Consider the following 22,610-nt stretch of genomic DNA (forward strand, 5'->3'; position numbering starts at 1 on the left):
CTTTTCCTACTCATTGCACTGTTATCTGCAAGAGTATTGTTTCCTTCAAAGACACATCACTACTTACTCCTCCAGAGCTACAGGGATGTTAACTCTTCTGGTGGACCCGAGGTTCATTATTTCCTTAAATGAAATCAATTTTTATCTTCCCAGGTTTCTCAGAGAAGAAAATACCATACAAGTGTTTTTTCTCTATCCACTTAGGATTTCCTTTTTATTTTTTTTGAAAGATACACATCCTTTCCTCTCATGCTAAGTTGTTAAACCTCTTGAGTGTTGCCTGGAGAGAATAACACTCTGCAGCCCCTAACTTTAGCCATGGTCCAGGGACAGTTGTGCAATCAGGAACAGGGGAATGGGCTACAGGCAGGTTGTCATTCAACATGGTGTTTGATTTCTTTGGGAAAGAAGACACAGTCAGTTGAGTAAAACTGTATGCCTTTATTCAACATAAAATGAGTCATTAAGATAAAATAAAAGTCTGTCCATGTGCAGAATCATCATACATTCAATTCTGAAGGTAGTTTTATACGACCAATAAAAGGAACAGTTTAAAAATAAGAGGAATGAAGACAGTTGTGAGAAGGAACAAAAAGCCAAAGTTTTATCTTTGAAAGCATTAAGGCCTACAAGCACAGAGAATTTAAAGAGAACAAGACCATTTCTTTCATTTTGATTTATCTTGGTGCTGGTGTGATGTAGGGAGTTACAGAATTAGGTGGAATTTTAAAAGATAGGTCTAAGTATTATAGCTAAGAGAAAAGTTTTTAATCCTTAGAGTTTCACTTGTCATGTACAATCTTTCATAAATTCTAGAAATTTCATGAATTCTCTAAGAACAAACTTGCTCTTCAATCAGCACTTTAATAACAGAGAACAAATTATCAGGTCCTTTCCAGCTCAGAATTTATCTCCTCATCTATCAAAAGGGAAACCAAGTCTGAGACTCTGGAAGAGACTAATTTAAAGCTTGTGCAAATGATTACATATATGTTTCTGGTGGACTCACTATTTAAGTCTCCAAATGGCTGTTGCCTAAAAACCTAAAATGAAAAGAATCGCTAACACAGAGTCAAAGTCCAACTCCATCATTTCCAAGCTCTAGGTATCTGAAAACATTAAACTCTGGTTTTTAAAAGAACTGATCCAAGACACATGAAATGTTATGTACCATACTTTCAAAAGAAAGGACATAGACTGTGTGTAAAAACAATAATAGTTCTAAACTACCGTCAGATATTTTGATAAAAAGATTGGCTGATTTTAATTTTAAATATTTAAAATTAAGATCCCAGAATAAACCTAGTAAAATTAAATGTATTAAATGTTGATGAAAGTTGGCTAAATATAGAGTTTATGAAGCCAAGGTCCACTTCACTCCAGAATATACAACCCTAAATCCTGATCATCTACAAAAGCTGCTACTTGATAGTCCAATAGAAAACCATTTGTTAGCCTCAAAGAATTTGTCTCAAATCAAATTCCATGTTCCACTAATGGCAATTTAACTTCATCTTGTATGTGACTCCAAGATATTTTTAAAAAATATTCTGAGCAATACATTACTTATTTCAAAGTTTACTTAAATCTATTTTAAAATCAATAAATACTGAGTTTACTTTTCTTCTCCCCAAGTCATTCTCTAGATTTTACAATTAAGACAAAAATCATGATATGCCTTTCTATTTCCTTTAGCTTCTTTTAGGTTTGAAGAACCAAGAAAATAAAAGTTTCAAGTTATTCTTCTGGAGAACCCATTATTTAGCCACAGCCCGTCTCCAAAGCAGATCACTGTTGGCTGTCTCTTCCAGGTTCAGTCTGTTCTTCCTGTTAGAAAGAAATCTTCCTAGGATTCCCTTTTTAGATTAAGGCTGATAGCTACATGGAAATACAGAAGTATTCCTTAGCCTATATAGTATCTGTAAAAGAGACCCAGTCTTCTGTTAAAGGTCACCAAGTATTAGGAATACCTAATACCTCCGACTGAGAGGTGAAAAAGGACGTAATAGCAAACAGAATTTGAGTTGCAAATCCAATAAACCAGGTTAAAGATAAGTGTTAAGGAAAATTCAGGAATAAGCACTGACATAATACAATGATATATCATTTTAAAGTCTTATTACCACAAAGTCTTAAAGTAAGAATTAAGATTTGGGCCACTGAAATGAAAAGGGCTAGGATCCTGCTGAAAACTCAAGTTCTGTGACTTAAGAGATACAAAAAAGGCCACTTCTAGAATGTAATATTAGAATACAAAAGTAAAAACAAAGCAATTCTATTAAAAAGAAAAAAACAGGGACATAGCATCTCTTTAACAATTTGAAATGAAGGGATACACTTTCTTCTGACCAGTCAGGCTGCCTTATTTACCAATTGTTTGTTTTAAAGGGTTTAAAGGGTTAGCAGACGATAAAGCATCTTTATTGATATACTGACCCGAATTAACTGGCAGGGATTGCTTTTGGCCAGATTCTCTCTTCAATTTAGGTATTATTCAGAGATTTCTTGAAATTTCTATTAATTTATCTAGATATCTCATCAATAGTTCTCAAAAATGGCAAATTTTATTAACATGATTCCTCACGGTCAATCATTTCCAAATTGCCAGTTCTTTCAGCTAAAGGTAATGCCTTCTTTTCTTCATGTTTCACAAATGTGTCTCATCCAGTGGCTCAAATACTTTTCTGTAATAATCCATTTATTCTTTAACTTCCAGCATGTTTTGAGAAGTATGTAGCATTCTATATTACTCCTTTAGCCCTGAACTAGACACATGCTATATGATTTTAGGAAGACCTTTTGTCATTTGACTGTTTTTGCTTACCCTTATGCATCCAGCACTTTAGCAATGCTTAGCATGTAGTAGGTGCTCAATATATATCTCAATTAGTGAATTATATGACTTGTGCATAAAAACTGCTACAGACATCATGCTAAATCTCTAATGGTTTTGAAGGTTAGTTGTGGTCAAGAGCAATGAACATAAGATTCCTAAAATCCTGTGATGCAAATAAAGGAAAGTTTGGGATCCAAGTTGAAACTGTCCTGTTTTCTGGTATATTGCTCTTTATTACTCGACTGTAGAACAGCTCCCATGTCATTACCTGAATATAAATTATACTTTTTCTGAGGTAGGAGACCCATTTAAATAAAGATAAATAGTATTAGAAATAGGGGATCTTAATCTTTATCAATTGTCATTGTGGACTAGCTCTCACATATTTAAACATTTCATCTTTATTCCTATTATACATGGGAATTATGAGGCAGATGTTCCCTGAGACTTAAGAAGTAGCCTACTTTCAGCAAAGATTTACAAGTGAGTTGTTCTCATGGACAGCTAAACTATTTCCAATGCTTTGGGCAACCATGATGTTTGAAGTATCAATTTTTGAAAAATAAGGTTGTCTTTAAAAAAAATTATACTGAGAATCCTTATTATTATTTTCCAATATATGCTATTTTTATCAGCTAAAATAACCACATTTGAGCAATTATGGGGAGAACTAACTAGTGAACTACAATGAAAAGTCAGCTTCAAGGGTCTTAATTACAGTACACTGAGAATCTGACTGTACCCATTTCTTCTCAGGTCATAGATAAATCTTCATTAAAGAATGATCTACACTCTTCAAGTTTCAAAGACTTTAGGTCTCATTTCCTCTGCTCTTCTGTGGTATCCTAATGTCAAGTATTTACTTTGCAATCAAAAAAACGAGGCCTCTCAGATTGGACAGCAGGATTCCAGGTAAAATTTAGATGTATCTAGGTATGAGACTGTGGGGCTAAAGTCTTTTACATCTGGCTCAGACCTCCGTTCCATAAATGCTCCTCCAAACACAAGTAAGCTCAAAATTCAAGTGTGATGCTAAAATGAAATCTAATCAACGTACACATGTTCCTTTTCGCAAGACTCTTACAGCTCTTTTACTTCTCCAGATCAGTAAGGAAGGACATGAAACTAGCCCTGAAACTCACTTTCTCAGAGAATTAGGAAATAGAAAAAAGTGTCTATTACGTTCATGAGATTTATTTCTTCACAAACTCCTAGGGCCTGGAAGGTGGTGGCAGTGAATATTTGCTAATGAATTATTGACCACCGTGGAGAAAGGAAAACCTATTTTTTTCCCTGAGATATTTTCTTGCCATTCTTTGTTTCAGAAACATACAAGGGTCACATTAAAAAATAGAATGCACCTTGTTTCTTCACTTTTCCAGTAACCCAAGTAATAGGTAGTTAGGAGACAGAACAGACCAAGGGAGAAAACAAAGAGAGACCAGGAGAGTTGATAATATTTTTACTAGGGTTCTGAAAGAAATATACTACCCTGATTTTTGTTTATCAGCAAATTCCTTGTTTTACTTTTTCCCAATCTGTGGTGACCTTCCAATAGTAGTATAAGGCAACAACTGAAGGCCCTTACCCATGCCACTCTCAAATGTATGTCAGATCTCAGGATTCACCAAAAAACTCCAAAGCTTTTATTTTTACTTTTAATTATCTTTTACTTAATAATAAAATGAAAAATAAGAATATATGAAGTACATACAATCTATATACATATATTTATTGCAAATAATTAAAATTCTTATGTAAAATGATTTTTCTATATTATTTGTGAAAAAATATGACTTTTTAAATGGTGTTGACACCAACTTCTCTGTACATACCCTCAATTCCAAAGGCAAAAGACACAAAAGTTTAGCATTTACCAAACCAGTCTGTACAAATCTTGTAGCCAGAAGGGAAAAAAATAGCTTGTGGTAAGTAAGTCAATTTTCTTTTTAAATAAAAGATAAACCTTAAAACTATTTCCCCCTTATTGCATTCTGTGGAAATAATCTGAGTGCCTTTAGAGTAACTTCCTTTGAAATAATTTGTGCCTTAACAGTGAGGTCCTACATTTAACATACCATATACAAGAAATTCAAAATCTTCCACTGTCACTTTTTACATAGATATTAAAATATATATTAATTAAAATATATTACTGGAAAGCTATTTTTAAAATTGATCTTTAATAGTTGTATCAAATGTAAAGCATTAAAAAAAATAAAGTAACCAAGAATCTTTGAAGTTATTTCTTCAACTTTAGGAAATGTTTCACCTACTGTTTCCTCTAAATAGGTAAGTAGGTATTGAAACACGATAGGAAAGATCCCTGCCTATCATCGTGTTTCCCAATGTCTCTTTGGACTACCCTATAAATTGAGCTGAAAACTACCCTTAGCCGAGTTTTTTTCACTTAGCACTTTGCAGTTATGCAATGGGGAGGCTTTTCCCTCTTTGCTATGATGTGACTCCTCTAGGTCACAGAGAGAAAACAACCCTGGCACTGCACACTGACAGTGAATTCCAGAGATAAATGGATTGAACAACCAGAGAAGACCTCCTTCATTATAACAAATCATTTTACCAAAGTGTTCTTTTCAAGTCTCCAAGGTAGAGAAAGGCAGTAATAAGCAATTGGGGTGGTTACTGTCAGGTCAATAATATTTATGAATTTACACTTTCATCTGGAAGGCAATGAGGTCTTCCTGTGGCTATTTAAATCTGAGATAAGTCCTGAAACATCTACATCTGTGTGCCTTCCCAGCCCACATAAGTATGCTCCCCACTGCCATCCCCACCCCAACAAAGAAAAATTTCCCATTTGTCAGCTCTTATACTTAAAAAATGTCACATGGGATACCACAGATAGCTTCAATAGGGCAAAATGACTCTAAGTTATCTGTTTATCTGGCTTTATTTGCTCATTAATAGGATGGAGAATTTTAATCAAAATTCTTAAGGTTCAAGGGGCCTTCTCTACTAGATGACTTAGAATATTCATAAATAAGACTGAGATGATATATTGTTAACACTACCTCCCCAGGTGACCTGCAGTGGAAGGTACCTGAAGGCTAGCAAAGGTTATGCTGGAGGCATGTGCATCACGCAAAATGCCTAACTAGGCACTGAAAGCAGTGCAAACTTAATACCGTAAGAGGCTTAGCACATTCGAGACTTAACTGAGAGGTCAAACAACTTGGAAACCCTAACATAAAAACTGCTTTAAACATACTGGAATACTATAGTCTAGTAATTGCCTTGAAGGTTTTCTTGCTTCTACTGAATTGTTTTCCAAAGTGCGAGACTGTAATGTTTTTTGTTTAGCTCTAAAGATGAATGATTTTCTACTTGAAATCACTATTTCGGAACAAACTGATAAACTGGATGGGTAGTAATGAAACTTACTATCAGTCTAAGGGAATCTAACTGTTCTCTCATTTGGTCAAGATTGAGACAGTGTACCTACCTGGTGGATTTTTGTTTTAGGGGCAAAACTAAATACAAATATTTTATTAGTTGAGTATTATTTGTTAAGAGAATCTGGTGAATAATGTTTAGGACCTATCTGTGAGAGCCTGGGTCAAGATGAAGAGGCACAGCCTGGTGTGTTCTCAAAATGGGCCTGAAAATCCCTGATGCCTTTCCTCCTAGCCTGGTTACAGTCTGCCCATCCTCAGATTACGAGAGCTATGGAGGAAAGCCTTTCTATGCCAGGAAAGGAGTGAAGCAGAAAAATCACTTTCTTCAAACCAGACTGGTAATTGTTATTGAGTAGGGGGTCAAGCCTGAAACACTCAACCACTTTCAACACGCAGACCAGTCTTCAGTCCTGCCACTAAAGTGCAGAGTGAAGAAGATGGGGTATGGAGTGGAGTTTTATCCATCAGTAGGTCTGTTAAAATGCCCACTGGACTACTCAGGGTACCAAAAGTCTGGAAGCAGAACCATGGTTCCTGTTTCCTACTAGTTCTTGTCTCGAGAACTTATTCCTTATCCCTGGATCCTTGCAGGAGCTTGCCTTCACATCTTTTAGCCAGGTATGTGCTGGAAGAAAAGGGAAGATGGAAGGACATCATATTATCTTGGCCAAAACACAGATATGAATCCTATATTTGCCTTGGGCCACAAAAAAAAAGCCAAAAAGAATAATGAAAAATAGTGGCCTGAGTTTCTTATGGGGTTTGGAGCAGGGACTATGGGAAAGCATTAAGAGTGAAAAAGGAAGAGGATGGGGTGAAGTGGGGTTGATGGTTAGCAGACTGGGAACAAAGCAAGGGTTATTACTGACTACTTTCTCCTAATCTGGAATGTGATTTAACAAGTTTAAACTGTTTAAACTGTTCTGCATTTTATAAATATCATATCCTGAATATTAAGTACAAATACAACTGTACTAGGTTACACTAATATTTTTACTCTACACCCTTGAAATTAAGAGATTTGAAATCAATATGCAGATGATGCAAATTAACAATCCCCGATTTAATAACAAATTCTGGTCAACCGCAGACTTATTTTAATGTTCTTTAACCATGACCTAAATTTATGTACTCAAAAAATTCTTTAGTCACTAAAGATAGGATTTAAAAACCAAACAACAAAGAGGGAACAACAACTACAAAAAAAAACAAAATCAGACAAACAAACAACAACAAAACTTTGGGGCTAATTTCATCTTCTTTCTAGATGTGCCCTTAGCCATACACTGACACTTTTTTACATTAGAAATTTCTAGTGCACAGACAGCAGTAATCCAAAACAGGGGACATATTTTCTAGAACAGGAAATTTGCCTTTTACCCTGTGCATGTTTAAAGTAACATATAACAAGATAACTCTGTTCTCCACAGATGCCTGGGATGCCAAAACAGGGTTAACAGAAGGGGCAAATGTGGCACCAATGGTCTTTTCTTCCTGCAGTGCAGTTGACTAAAGAACGTTAGGTAACTGGCTGGGAGACAAGAGGAAAAGAGAGGCTACCTTGCTTCTAGTATTAAAATTGTTTATCAAAGTTCTTTATGTTCAGCTTAACAGTTTCTGCACTTTCATTCCCCTGCCCAACAAAACACATAGTTCAAATCATCTCATCACTAACGCTTTTCTGTTAAATTTTATACTAGTATTTCAAACCGGCTTGTAACCCCCCCATGACTGACTAAGTGTGGGGAAATTATCACTGGACTTGCGCTGCACAGTCCACAGTACACGATGGGGCCCAGAGAGGCACAGCTTTTACAGACCACACTCATGCTCTCAGGACAAGGAGCTGGAATTAAGAAACAGCAGGGATCCACTAATTGCAAGCAGAGAGCTTGGCAAAAGTACTGGTTAATGGGAGCCAAGAACCAAGACAGAGCTTTCAGAATCTGAAACACTACCTGTGAAATTAATGCCGTATCAAAAATTCACACTTAAAAAGGTTCCATCTCAGGTAAAGGGACTGAGTAAATCCTGAATCCAAATCCTGCAAAGACCAATAATCTATAAATAACCCGCTGCCAGACTGTCAAGACAATCAACATGGATGATCATTTCTTTAGACCATTTCCTTCACTCTTTCCTTTCCCTACCCTCTCAGGAAAAAGTCAGAAGGGAGATAGCTCCCTTTCACCATGTATGACATTAAACTTTTCTGAGTCACTGAAGTGGAACATAAATCTGAATTCAAAGCAATACATTATTACCTAAACACTTGGAAAAATGTTAAAACAAAATGTGACATATTTACATGATTCTGTAAGTGCAAACCTGTCACAAATTCACAAAGTCTTGCTTGACTTAGACTTACTATACAAGGTGCTCTTCCTCTAAAATGTAAAAGATCTGTACTCTGTATTCCTGATTAAGTAACATTTGCCTCTTAAGACAACTGAAACCTACTTGTTAATTTCTGTGATTCCAAAATGACGCAAAACACATCTTGTCCACTCTTCCCTTCCCCCTCCTCTACCGCGTCTTTTTTTCTGGTCTCACTACCGAACAACCAGGCAGGAGACACACAGTTTGGAGGGACCAATGCAATCATCATGGCAGAAAGCGCCACATCCTTTGCACATGATCATGGCTTTTAATCGGCAGTAACATTTTGAAGGCGTGTCCTCCATGCTGTTCTCTTCAGGAAAGGTCTGAACGGGAATAGTCTGGCTGTGGCTGCTGGGATTCATAGCTTGGCTCGCAGGGATGGTAGTGACAGTCACTGAAAAGGACATGACATCGCCTACATTGCTAGCTACCTGGCTACAGTCAGGCATACCTGGTACAGCAGAGGAATGGTCCAGGTCAGATGAGGTGGAGACATTGATCATGCCTCTGTAGCTTGGCCCCATCTGTGTGGGACTTCCATACAGCTTTGGGGTTTGCAGTGGTGGAAGGAGCAGAGGCTGATGGGTGGGGCTGTCTGCAGGTAGAGGAAGAGCAGAACTGAAAAGCTCGGGGCCGCTATGCATCGTCTTACCTCTCACTGCATGAGCCATTTGCTTCTGAGCTGCCTGAATAAAATCTCTAGCTAGGGTCTTTTCATCAAATGTTTGTCCTCTAGCAAATAGGTAATTCTCCTTACTTATAGTGGTTTGCTCATTTGCTGGTGCCTCTGCCTTCACATTCTTGTTAGCTAAGCCCTCACTGGTGGGCAAGGTCTCTCTGCGGTGGGGTTCTGAACTCACTTCACACTTGCCAGAGCTCTGGGAAGCCTGGGGCTCCTCCTTTACCAGGACAGACTCCTGTTCATCACTAGTACTCTCCTCATCAGTATCATCTTCTTTGCTGCTGCTGCTATCTCCTGTTGCTTTTTTACAATCTGTATACCCCATTTTCAAGGCCACAGCAGGGCTACTTAGACAGAAACCATCTTCAGGGTTTACAGAATGGGTCCTTCTAAAGCTCTCTGAACCCCGGCCATAGGTGGAAATGTTTAGTAAGTAGTGGCCTGACATTGCAGGCTTGGATGTCCTTCTGCCAGCAAAACCCAGCATGAACCTCTGGCTTGTGGAGATGTCTTCTAACTGGAAACCTGAGTGAGTGAAGTTGAACTGGGAAGGCTGCCAGACTGAGAGAACATTTGGCCTCCGAACCCTTTTGATGAGAGTCTGAAGGATCTGATCTTGGGTTGCTTTACTCAGTCCTTCTTGGTATGGGTGCGTGTCGATGCTACAGTCCCTCAGATCCTTAGCTGTGAAGAGCTGAAGGGTTCTTGGAACCTGGGGTAGCTGCTTATTTTGCAAGGTTTTACTCAGCTGCTGTATAGCTGGATGGGACTGCCTCTCATTGACTTCTTCTCTCATGTTACTTTCCTTTGTGTTGGTACCTGTGGGTGCTCCCATCACTTTTTCCTCTTTTGTAGTCAGTGGAACAGTTTTCATTTCAACTTTGGTGAGAGGTTTAGGCAGAATTTGTTCCATAGGAACATCTTTGCCCTGGAGCAGCTGAGTGACCAAAGGATTGTTAGCAGGGATACTAGAGCTTGGTCTTGAAAGGGGTCCATTCATATTTGAAGAAGTTCCTGGGGCTTTAAGGCTTGAAGCTGCTGGCAAAGTGCTCGAGGATGGAACCAATCCAGTAGATGCCATAGTTACACTGACCTGGGATCGAGGAAGCTTTTCTAAAGTGGCTGTTGTCAATAAAGATGTTAAAGGGGAAGAAGTCACAGCCACAAGAGAACTAGCACTTGTCTCTGCTGAGGCTGAAGGGTTTGGTGTATTCTTATTAGAACCTGCTCTGGGCTCAACTGTGCCATCAGCTGCAAAATGAACAGGTGAGGCACCTGAGATTCGGGCAGGACCTGCTGACGCAGAGGGTGCTTGCTCCTGTCTGCAGTTACTGGACCCTTGTGGGTGGCTAAGAGAAGCCACTGTGGCTATTGCCCTAGTGGGATTCAGTTTTTCATTATTTGATTTCTCTAAAGCTGGTGGGGATGAGTTAGTGTGTGCTGGTGATGGGGCTCTTGGGCAGGCTCCACTGCCAGCAGATGGGGGAGGCACTGAGGAGGTTTGCTGTAGTTGTGCTCCAGAGACACTATGAGGCTGAGCCTGGCCTGCGGTCTTGGTGTCCGAGTGGGGCTGACTCTCCGGACCACAGGGTAAAAGCTCTCTCGTACCTCCCCTGCTTCCAGTTCCTGCCAGGTCCAGTGTGGGGCCCTTTCCAGTTTCATTGCTTCTGTCTGAGCCTGGACTCCCTCCTCTAGCAGTCTTCCTTTCATCACCCTCTCCTGGACCTTGTCCACCCCCTGGGCCAGGTCCTGGGATGGTCCCTCCAACTGAGGCGGCTGCAGCGGCGGCGGCAGCGGCTGCGGCTGCAGCCCTCTGTGCTTTGACCAGTTGGGCTTTTGCTTTGATGTCTGCAAGGGTTCTGGCTCCTGTTCTGTTAGGACTAGTGATGGAGATTGGAAAACGAGCCCTGGGAGAGACCTGCGATGTAGGAAACGGCATGGGGGAGATTCTGGAGACTGGGATCTGAAAGAAGGAAAAAAAAAAAAAAAAAAAAAAAACCCAGAGCTTAGTTTTCATTTGTAAAAATAATGCTTCATTAACTAAACATAAACTTTTAAAGTAGGGTGAAGAGTATGGCACTTGTGACAAAGATGGAAGTCTACGGCTGGACTTAGACCAAACCTTGGAAACAGTAACACAAGTTTGTCTCTAGGGTTCTTCCACCTCCTATATACTGGGGCCAAAAACATTCCTCTCTCCCCAGGAACTCTTTGATATCCACTTCCACCCCAAATCCCCGTTCTTCACTGCAATACAACTCCCTCTTAGTAATTACTAAGACAGATCTTTCTGTGGTAACTGCATTTTTAAGTGTGTGTGTGTGTGTGTGTGTGTGTGTGTGTGTGTGTGTGTGTGTCTGTATGAGAGAAGTAACATATCATTACTGTCTTTTATTTTGTAGCTTTAATAACCAAGGTTCAGGAGGAAATATTTGCTTTCCCCTATTGTACACACACACATGAACTGCAAAAAATATAGCCGGTATTATCTCAAATTACAGAGACTTCTAGATGGTGCTAGAAGGAGAGCAGTGTCTGATGCACAGGTCTCCCATGCGTCTCACACTATACCATCTGGTGTGGGAATGTGGTTATAATGTTTACCATGGTGATTCTCATCCCTGGCTGGCATTACACTTACTTGTGGAGCTTTTTAAAACTATATGTGCCCTAAGTCCTACCCCAGAATTTATAGATGAGGACCCCTAGGAAAAAAATACATTTCTAAAAAGCTTCTCATAAGACTGATGCACCAGTGCTGGTTTGAATCTGATATGTACCCCATACAAGACTATGTTCTTTTAATTCACTCTTGTGGGGGCAGACCTACTGTGGGTGGGATCTTGTGATTAGGCTGTTTCTATGGAGATGTGAACCACCCAACTGTGAACGGGACCTTTTGATTAGATTATTTCCGTGGAGATAAAACTCCACCCATTCAAGATGGGTCTTAATTAGTTTACCAGAGTCCTTAAGAAAGCTCAGGAAGAGTGAGAGAAGTCAGAGCCGACAAAGACCCAGACCCTTGGAGATGCAGACAGAAAGACGTTTGGAGATGCTAAGCTAAGAGATGAAGCCCAGCGTTTGCCCTGGAGAAGCAAAGTGAGAACCCACAGACACTTAAAGAGAAGGCCGCTGGAATCAGAAGCTGAAAGCAATGCAATCTGGGAGCAAAGGACCCGCAGACACCAGCCACGTGCCTTCCAAGCTGACAGAGGTGTTCTGGACGCCACTGGCCTTTCTTCAGTGAAGGTACCCTTTTTTAACACCTTAGTTTGGACATTTTTGTGGCCTTAGAACTGTGCATTTGTAATCTAATAAATTCCCTTTATAAAAAAGCCAATCCATTTCTGGTATGTTGCATTCTGGCAACTTTAGCAAACTGAAACACACTATCAGTAAGTTTGAAATGCTGAATTTCATATCGTAACATATGTTTGAAAGGAATCTGACTCCTGTTCTAAACAATGTTTTGAAAGCTACTGGAGATTATAATGCATCAAGATCTGGACCCTTCTAGTAATTGGTTGAGTTTAAAGGAGTCAATAACCATACAAACATTTTAGAGTACTTAAATTTTAAAAAAATTAAGCCACAGATACATAAGAGAATACAAGCAGTTTTTCTGGAAATCCTTATATTAAGAAGAATAAAATCACTAAGGATTTGTCATTATTTTTCATACCCATTTCTCAGGATCAGTGGTCATGAAAAACTGATGCTCTGTAATTCAGAAAGTTAGGGCTCTGGGTTGTGTAACAGTTGTCACAAAGTCCATGTACTTTATATCATGAGATATACTTAATCCCTTTCTTGGAGATGAATCTATTTTCCACCCCAATTTTAATAAGCCTAGATAGCATATTTACTCAGTATACAGTATCTTAGAAGCTGCTTATAGTAGTATCATCTAGAAAGAGATCACTAACAAGGGAAAAAGCAGACCTAGAAAACTGAATACAAGAAAGTGAAAACACAGTTGTTTGGGGGAATTCTATACAGGTACAAACAACCTTACAAAAGAATAATCTTGAGAGTATATCATGGTGACTGAAAATTATTAACAACATGTTGAAATTAAATAAGGACAATCATTAAAGCAGTCAAAATAAAAAATTTTTAATACTTGAAAATGACAAACTTCAGTTATTTATGTCAATAGCCCTATTACCTGATTATGCAAAAATAAATAAGATGCTATACCTTCTTTTTAACTACAAGACCATTCAAAGTTATCTAGGCACTGGTACTTTATCTTAACTGAGAAGACCTACCCTGGCATAGGAAAGAGATCAGATTTTGCTCTTTCTAACTGTATACAGAATGTAAAACATTGTACATGTATACATGTGACTAAATTACAGCATTTGCAATAAAATTCAACTTTTGCTTTTTATTTACATTTTATTTAAAAAATTTTGTTCTGTTATAAATGATATTAAGCTTTGCCCAAGAAAGCAGGAATTGAGATATGGACCATGATAAAGAGTTGGACCTGATAAAGAGTTGCTAACGCAACTTCTAGTATAGTCTTTTGGTAGGGGGATGAGGAGAAAGAAAAAAGTCAAAGTAGGCAAAAAGTAAAATTCTATTAATTTGGTTATGGTGGATTTAAGTTTTCAGTGTAGAGTCTCTTTAGATTAGCAGAAAGAAGACAGGATATGATGTAATCCAGCTTCTCTACAGATGCGGACACAGATTATGTGTCTTCATTTATAGCAAAACCTAAACTTGGAGATCTGTGCTGATGGACATTCATTAATTTCTCATTTTTTATCAGAAGAAGAGTAAAATTGATTATCATAAAAATCAGAATCTTTGGCAAAGCATGAAAGTGTGTATTAAGGTAGATAAGTATTAAAAAATTAGACAAAAAGACAGATCCTGAAGGGCTAAAACCTCAAATATTAAAATTAAAAAACAATGAAGACTGTCATACCATTAGTATCAAGAAGCACAATGAGAGAGGGGTCAAGTAGTATGTGAGATGGATCAAGTACAAGTAATTAAATGTTTCCAATGGGTATTTCTTGATATAACTTTGATTCATCCAAGTTAAATGAACAGGGGGAAAAAATTTTCCATTTGGCTTATTTTTCTATGTATATACTAATGTGAATGGATGATACCCAGTGCCTGGGCTCATAGTGGGCACTCAACACTATCTATGAAATGAATGAATGAACTACAAATGATACTAAGCAGAAACCCAAGTATTAATATAACTTGAATGTCAGGTGTAAAAACATGCTTGGGTTTTAAATGGCTCACCTCTGTTGGATGCAGCCTTATATATCAAGATAGTCAGAGACACTTTGACTATAGGAATTTGAAAGATCTTACATGCAGCAATATAGAGCTAAATGGGAGTTATTGCCATATGCTCTGGCATAGAGCTTAGCAAGGCTAATCCATCTTACCAATGTCCTTCAAGTGACCAGTGGTGACCCATGCCAGCCACATACATCTCCTTTAATAGGAGGGAACTAATGGTAGTTCCAGACCCATAGAGCATCAAATCAGTTATGACAGCAAGAGAAGGGCCAAAGCACACTTGAATGTCATGGCTCTTGATACAAAGATGATCTCTTGACAATACCAATGGCCTCGTCACATAAAACATTAAAAGTAGCCACCATGGGGGGAGCAGGGGGAAGGATATTAGATACCCAAGTCTCTTACTTATTCCAAACATCTATAAAGATCTCTGGGAAGCCAGGTCCAAATGTTTCTTGGCAAACAATAACTTTAGTCTTATAAAGATCACAGTTACATGCTTATCAAATATACATAACTGCTTCTGCATTAAAAAATATCACAAATTACCTGACATTTAGGAGGTATGACCAAAAACTTAAAAGTTCAGAACATTTCTCCTTTTCAATTCTCCCCACTTTTTCTTACCTTGAGAGGTGGTACTTTTCGCACCTGGATTCTGTCCCCTCTATTGAGAAAGGGCTGTGGCGAGACTGGAAATGGCTGATGGTGCTGGCGATTCTCAATGACACGGGGTCTTTTCTCCCAGCTCACAGGGGGCTCTTCTTGAGTGAGAGAAGATTTCCTCTTGAGGCCTTCTGGGCTCTGATCAACAAGAGTTGATACAGACTCTGTCACAGTGGTCTCCTGAGGACCTGCTTCTACCATGGGCTTCATCATTGGTTTTTCCACTCCAGGATTCTTGGGTTTGGTTGGGGATATAACTAAAGCATCTTGGCTTTCATTTTTGTCACAATTAGAAGCTGAGGTGAGGTGATTCTCTTTCTCAGACTCCTGTTCAGCAGAGGCAACTGGTTTCTGTTCCAGGAGATCTTCATCCTTTGGGCACTTGATGGGAAGAATGGTGCTAAGCTCATGAGTATTGCTAGCCGAGGAAAGTAGGGGCTCTGTAGATTTGGAGAAGTTTGGTTCTGCCTTATCTTGGCTTTCATGCTCTTCTTTTTTAACAGGTGATGGTATCTGCACTGCTTCTTCTTTAGACTCTGACTGGAGAACTATTGGAACTGTTCTAATAGGAGAGGCCTCTGAAGGAAGCAGGGATTTTGGTTGGTCAGCTGGGGTTTTCTTTACTTTGGGATCGCTGGTAGAAGCTATTAATTTCTTTGAATCCTCAAGGCTCAGACCAGAACTAAAAGTGGAAGAAGGAAATATCCTAGTTGAGAAATGACCCATGTCACCAAAGGTGTTATGAGATAATGGAATACGACAATGCCTGACATGTAGTAGGTGTTTTTCATGTCATTATATTCAGATGGAGCCCTGTTATTCAGTGCAGGTTCTGGAGCCAGATCCTGGGTGTGACAGGACAGGGCATGTGACACTAAGTTACCAGACTTCTCACAGTACTCAAAACAGTACCTAGCACATAATAAAAGTTCAATAATGTTAGTTATCCTTATTACTTCTACTTATAAAGAGGCATGTATCACAGACCACCCACGAAGGGACTGAAGAAAGGCAAAGACCCACCCAGCCTGGGATCGTGAGTTTGGATTATGACCAACTCTGCTGTGTGCTACCTGTAAGAAGGGTAGTCCAAGAAATCAAAGGGGACCCTGAGGAGAATTGGCTATCAATGTTTTCCAAAGGTTAAAAATTTTAACACTACTAAAAATTTTAACACTATGAGTTTTTAAAAATCTGTTAAATTCCACTTAGTATAGCTCTAAAATTCTGAGAGTTTAAGTGCTTCTGAGATGTCCTGGGGTGTAGGCCGATTGGGACTTTCATACTGTGGCCTAAGAGCTAAGCTACACCTTAAGGGTCACCAGAGGTTCCCCTAATATTTTAGAATATTGCATAACTGGCAAAAACAGTGTGGCTTTCTTAGGTGCCTTCAATTAATCAGGACTGTGCCTCTGAGATGGAATGGGTAAGTACAGAACTCGGCAGTAACCAGTCTTCTTATAAAAGCTGGCAAAAACAGAAGGGAAAAAAAAAGACCCAAGAATTTGTTGTAATGCTCTACTTGCCTAGTAAGGTGGGTATGAACAAATCTTTGTGGAATTACTGTCAGCAGTAATAATGGTCTAAATGTATACACCACCATTTTTATAGAAGAGTTCAAAGCTCAAACCAAGAGCGTAGATGGATCAGTAAGAGACTCTTACTCTCACTAAGATTCTTTTCCTAAATGACTATAAGGTGGATCAATGAACACAACCTTGAGATAAGGGAAAATGCCATATGTTCTCAAGCTCTGGTTAGGAAGTCTTCTGAAGAGCTGCCAGTTGGCAAGCAGGAAGGTAGGAAGGGAGACTAACAAATAAGATTCTGGGCATTCCATCTTATTTGAAACAAAAAAGTTCCATTTTCACCTATTCAAGTGTTCCCATTAAGATTTCATTTAGACTTTTGGTTAGGATAAAAAATGATTTAGAATACAGCTTATTGAGGACACAGGGTTTGTTTCTTGATTCAGCTGTGCCAAATCAGAGGACAATTGCAGAGGAGATGCTGTTTAATTACACTTTAGGTATAAATTGTTCCATATTACAGGATTCCTAGGGTTATCATATTTTGGGATGCTTAACTACTATAAAAAATGTACTAAACTTCAGTATTTTTATATCTTTTAAAATTACTCTAAGAAAAGTCAACCCTTTCAAAGAAAGGGACTCTAAATAATTCAAGATAATAAAATCTTTCTATTTTTTCCTTTAAGGAACCATCCAGCCCACCATGACGGTGTGTTAAGAGTCAAGGATTAAAAGTAATTCATAAGATTCATACGAAGGAAAAAAGAAAAACAAAACTTCTTTATAAAGAATTGGTAAAATAAAAAATATGAGGAAATTGGGGACTAGATTTTCTGACAAGATAATGAGATGAAGCACCACATGATACATGTAGGAATTAACATATGGTTTACAAGCCCTGTTTTGACATTACCTCTGACCATAGTAGCTTTCAAAGAATTGCTCTTTCCATGGCTCTACTTTCTTTTCCTTCTCAATCTCTTGCCGAATTCTCACCTGCATCTCAGGTGTAAACTCACCTGTAATGAACCAAAAAGAAGAAGAAGAAGAAGATATTCAACAGAAGAACGCTGTTTGCAACTATTTGTAAGTCATGAAAGACTAAAGATTCATGCAGGAATCAAAATACTATCATGTGAAAATAACAGAAGTTTCCACAGTTACTCATTTTAAGTCAGTGCCTAAATGCCATTAGGTAGAATAAAAATTAATTTGCATACCACTGCATGCAGTTTTCAATATGTGGTTAAGGTCAACAGTGCCATTTCTCTGGGCTGCTTCTGCAGCACCTCCCACCTGCTCCGAAAGTCATATTCCATACAGATTTCTGATACCTCTAACCTTTACTTTCTAATTTCTTTTCCACTATGGAAAAACAGTATTGTGCTTTCAGTAAATGATACCACAATGGATTTTGAAATTCTGTTTCTCCAAAGCTACTTTTATTTTAGGTCTTTTATCTCTAATTGCATAATGAAGAGCTATGTCCCATTAAGGACATTTCAGAGTCCAGTAAAAACACAGGAAGTTATTTGGAAGTTGTCAGTTTTCTGATTTTCTTCAGAAATTGTACCAGTCTAAGTGCCCTACCAATAAGACACTCAACATGCCAAAGACCCAAACTACTTTGAATATGCTATTTATTTGCATATACTACCAACCACCTCAACCCTTCCTACTTCATTAAGCAGAGAACAGTGAATGCACTTGGTAGGCCACCTTCAAACTTGTAGCTCAGAAAGGCTGCTCCCTTTTATACTAAATACTCAGATATTAGGAAATAAGAGGTAAAAATAACATAATTTGAGGTTTAAGACCTCCTGGGGGTAAGAAGAGGGAAAGGGAAAACATTAGAGGACAGTGAACATCACTGTCTGGGCATACAAGTAGGAAAAGAGGAATTTGGATGTCAGAATCAAACCCACTTCTGCCTTTTTATGTTGAGTTTCCTCAGCAAAGAATGAGGAATAAAAAGTTTTGAACTCTGACCAATTTATTCTTATAGATCCTGTCTACACAGAATTTGCTCCAAAAAGAAAAGGATGGGAAAAATCAACAGTTACAGTGAACAATATAGATATTTTTTAGCTGGTCATTTAACTCTAATTTTCATTAATCTGACAAAAAATAAACAATGAATAGTATTCCTAATATTCTCCTTATAAATGTATTTATTTTAAAGCTTCTCATTCTTGTTTTAAGCTATTTCTTGGCATAACTTTAAATAGTTTTTCAAGCTTATTTTGTATATCCTATGTACCGAAAAAACAGACATAGCATTTGAAATAAAAACAATGCAGCCAGTGGTTTTAATTGTGGCTGCATATTAAAATTGCTTGGGAGAACTTTAAAAAATAAAAATAAAAATAAAAACAAAAACTACTGAAGCTCAGGCCCTGTCCTCAACCAATACATCAAAATCATTAAAAGTGGGGTCCAGACATCAGTATTTTTAAAAACATCACAGTTGACTATAATGGGCAGCCAGGGTTAAGAACTGCTGGTACTGACAGAAACTACATGTTGTGCTCAGACAAGCAAAAAACAAAACAAAACAAAACAAAAACCTTTTTAATACTTTATAATTATATAAATTACATAAATTTTTACATTAATATGCTTATAATACTCTTAGTGAATGTGTTAAATCAGAGTTATAAGCAGAACATCCACAACAAACCAGTGACCATGGTCAGCAATTCTAAGTCATGACCCTTATTTTGATTAAAATGTTCTAATTGCCACTGAACTGTATACTTTAGAAGGGTGAATTTCATAGTATGTGAAAAATCTTTCAATAAAGCTGTTTAAAAACACATTCTTACTGCCTTTTTTACATTCTTACTGCCTTTTTTTTTTTTACTGTTAGTTTCATTGGGCAGTAATAAAGAAGTTACTTCACTGCTTACAAAACTGAGTCTAGTAACACCATTAAATAACTCTTCTTCTACCCTCTGCATGTTAAGGGGTTTATTACAATGCCAATTTCTAGGTATTACTCTACACTTACTGTGCCAGTTTGAATATATTGTGTCCCCCAAATGCCATTATCTTTGATGTAATCTTGTGTGGGCAGACATTATCAGTGTTGATTAGATTGTAATTCTTTGAGTGTTGCTTTGGAATGTGTCCCACCCAGCTGTGGGTGATGACTCTGATTGGATAATTTCCACAGAGGTGTTGCTCCGCCCATTCAGGGTGGGTCTAAGTTGATCAGTAGAGCCATACAAATGAGCTGACATAACAGAAAGAGCTCAGTGCAGCTGTGAGTGATGTTCTGAAGAGGAGCTACAGCCAAGAGGGACACTTTGAAGAAAGCACAGGAGCTGCAGATGAGAGATATTTTGAAGACGGCCGTTGAAAGCAGACTCTTGCTCCAGAGAAGCTAAGAGAGGACAAATACCCCAAGGGCAACTAAGAGTGCCCTTGAGAAACTGCAGCCTAGAGAGGAACATCCTGGGAGAAAGCCATTTTGAAACCAGAATTTTGGAGCAGACGCAAGCCACGTGCCTTCCCAGCTAACACAGGTTTTCTGGACACCATCGGCCATCCTCCAGTGAAGGTACCCGACTGCTGATGTGTTGCCTCGGACACTTTATGGCCTTAAGACTGTAACCATGTAACCAAATAAACCCCCTTTTATAAAAGCCAATCAGTCTCTGGTGTTTTGCATTCTGGTGGAATTAGCAAACTAGAACACTTACTAAAGTATAATCTCTAGGATTACAGGTCCTATAAATCAGTACTTTTTAGTTTCCCAGTTGACTTGAAATCATTAAAGAAGCATATTACTGGACTCAACACACAAGTTCCCCACCTAGGTCTCACACAGGATAGCTATGGAAACATCTGTCCTTTGCCTCCCATATTTGCTTCAATACCTGTTGAAGTGGCAAGGTGCCAATATGTCCCCAAAGTGGCTCAGGTGCACATACATATACAGGCCCCAAGTGCATACACATCCTGGGAGGCACAGGAGTACAACACTTACCTTCTGAGAGTCTTTCCTTCCAGCCCTGGGCTGCTGAAGTGAAGAACTCATTGTTAAGGGCTGAGCCATTTAACTTCATCAAACCATCTGCACCAACCTGGGTCAAAGAATAAGCCAAGGAAAACTTACAAAGAAAGCTAAAGGTATCGTGTAGTACTTCATTTTCCATCTTATAGAAAAGAATGTATGTATATTTAATTTTATGGACTCATGACCATATCATACCTTATTTATTATGGACACCTCCATAATATTTTTGAATGTAATACTGCATTTTCTAAAAAAATTACTCTCCTGTTTACCTCTTAAACTTTCTTCCTCTCCTTTCAACTCCATTCCTCAATGATTAAAATCCTGCTCGAAAAACTAACTGCAAAGAAATAAATACATCTGTAATGGATTTTTAGGGGGAGGGGTTCATTTATGTTTTATAAACCTGAGACCAAGTTATATACACTACTCTGAATGTCAGTTTGTCTCACTTAATACACTGTGAAAGACTCTCCAAGTCAACTGGCATACTTTTAGCTTCTTTAAATAACTGCATATTATTTCATTGTATGAATGTACCCCAATTCATTTACCAGTCACCTAGTGATAGACACACACTTGATTTCCAGTGGTTTCCCATATTCAACAAAGCTACAACAAGCATCCTAGTATTGATGAATATACTCGTGCTTTTATTTCTGTTGTGACCCAATCCCTAGATCAAAGAACATATATGTGTGTGATTAACTAAATATCATCAGATTATTTTCCCAAAAAAAGCTAAAACAATTCACATTTCTACCAGCCATATATCAGAATATACTTTTCCCTGCCCACATCAGATTTTATCATGTTATTTAATTTTTGCCAGCCCAATGGGTTTGAAATGGTAGAAATTTCCTTTCTCTTGACTACTAGAGTGATTATGCATCTTTTTGAATATTTATTCCATACTTAGGTTTGCTACCTGTGAACTGCCAATTCCTATCATGTGCCCATTTTTCTATGGGGCTGCTTATTTTTATTTATCATCAGTTTGTGAGAGTACCTGCAAAGTATATGTAATAAGCTTAATTTCACATATGTTGAAAATATTTTCCTCATTCCATCAACAGAGTTGATTTGTGACGCCTTGCCAAAAGTTTTTAAAATTATTTTTTATGGTAGAGATTCTGAATTTCCTGTCTCGGTTAAAAACCCTAAAAATCTTAAAGACATAAAACATAAGATCTCAGAAGACTTTGAAGGAAAGTCTTAATAACAACTGTATAAAAATGTAGCTTATGAGGGGTGACAATGGGATTGGGAAAGCCATAAGGACCACACTCCCCTTTGTCTAGTTTACGGATGGATGAGTAGAAAAACTGGGGAAGGAAACAGACAGACAAAGGCACCCAGTATTCTTTTTTACTTTAATTGCTCTTTTTCACTTTAATTATTATTCTTGTTATTTTTGTGTGTCTGCTAATGAAGGTGTGAGGGATTGATTTAGGTGATGAATGTACAACTATGTAATGGTACTGTGAACAATCGAATGTACGATTTGTATGACTGCGTGGTATGTGAACATATCTCAATAAAATGAAGATTAAAAAAAAATGCCATTCTCTACAAAATAAATTTCTGATGGGTATAGTAGGAACAAGTTCACAGAAATATTGCTATATTAGGTAACTTTCTTGGGGTAGAGTAGGAACATGTTGGAAGTAAAGTAGTTATCTTAGGTTAATTGTCTTTTTCGTACTCCCTTGTTATGGTCTCTTTGAAATGTTCTTTTATTTTATGTTTTTTTTTAAATTTTTTTATTTATTTTTATTGTTTTATTTTTCATACAGTT

At 38.0% G+C, this 22,610-nt stretch overlaps 1 protein-coding gene across 5 annotated transcripts in view; it reads right to left on the bottom strand.

Annotated features, from left to right (window-relative positions):
- Positions 1–421: 421 nt before the first annotated feature.
- ASXL2 (ASXL transcriptional regulator 2) overlaps positions 422–22,610 on the bottom strand; it is a 186,484-nt gene continuing 164,295 nt past the window's right edge. For 4 of the 5 annotated variants that reach the window (XM_037812547.1, XM_037812546.1, XM_037812548.1 and 1 more), the window contains 4 exons: positions 20,783–20,879; positions 17,705–17,810; positions 15,221–15,941; positions 422–11,279 (listed from right to left, as the gene is read on the bottom strand). In XM_037812547.1, the coding sequence (XP_037668475.1) occupies positions 8,805–11,279; positions 15,221–15,941; positions 17,705–17,810; positions 20,783–20,879 (3,399 nt within the window). In that variant the 3' untranslated portion in view covers positions 422–8,804. The remainder of the gene's footprint in view (positions 11,280–15,220; positions 15,942–17,704; positions 17,811–20,782; positions 20,880–22,610) is intronic. The other variant, XR_005213270.1, reaches the window with a different exon arrangement.

Source organism: Choloepus didactylus, chromosome 20 (genome assembly GCF_015220235.1).
Source record: "Choloepus didactylus isolate mChoDid1 chromosome 20, mChoDid1.pri, whole genome shotgun sequence".
Lineage (NCBI taxonomy): Eukaryota > Metazoa > Chordata > Mammalia > Pilosa > Megalonychidae > Choloepus > Choloepus didactylus.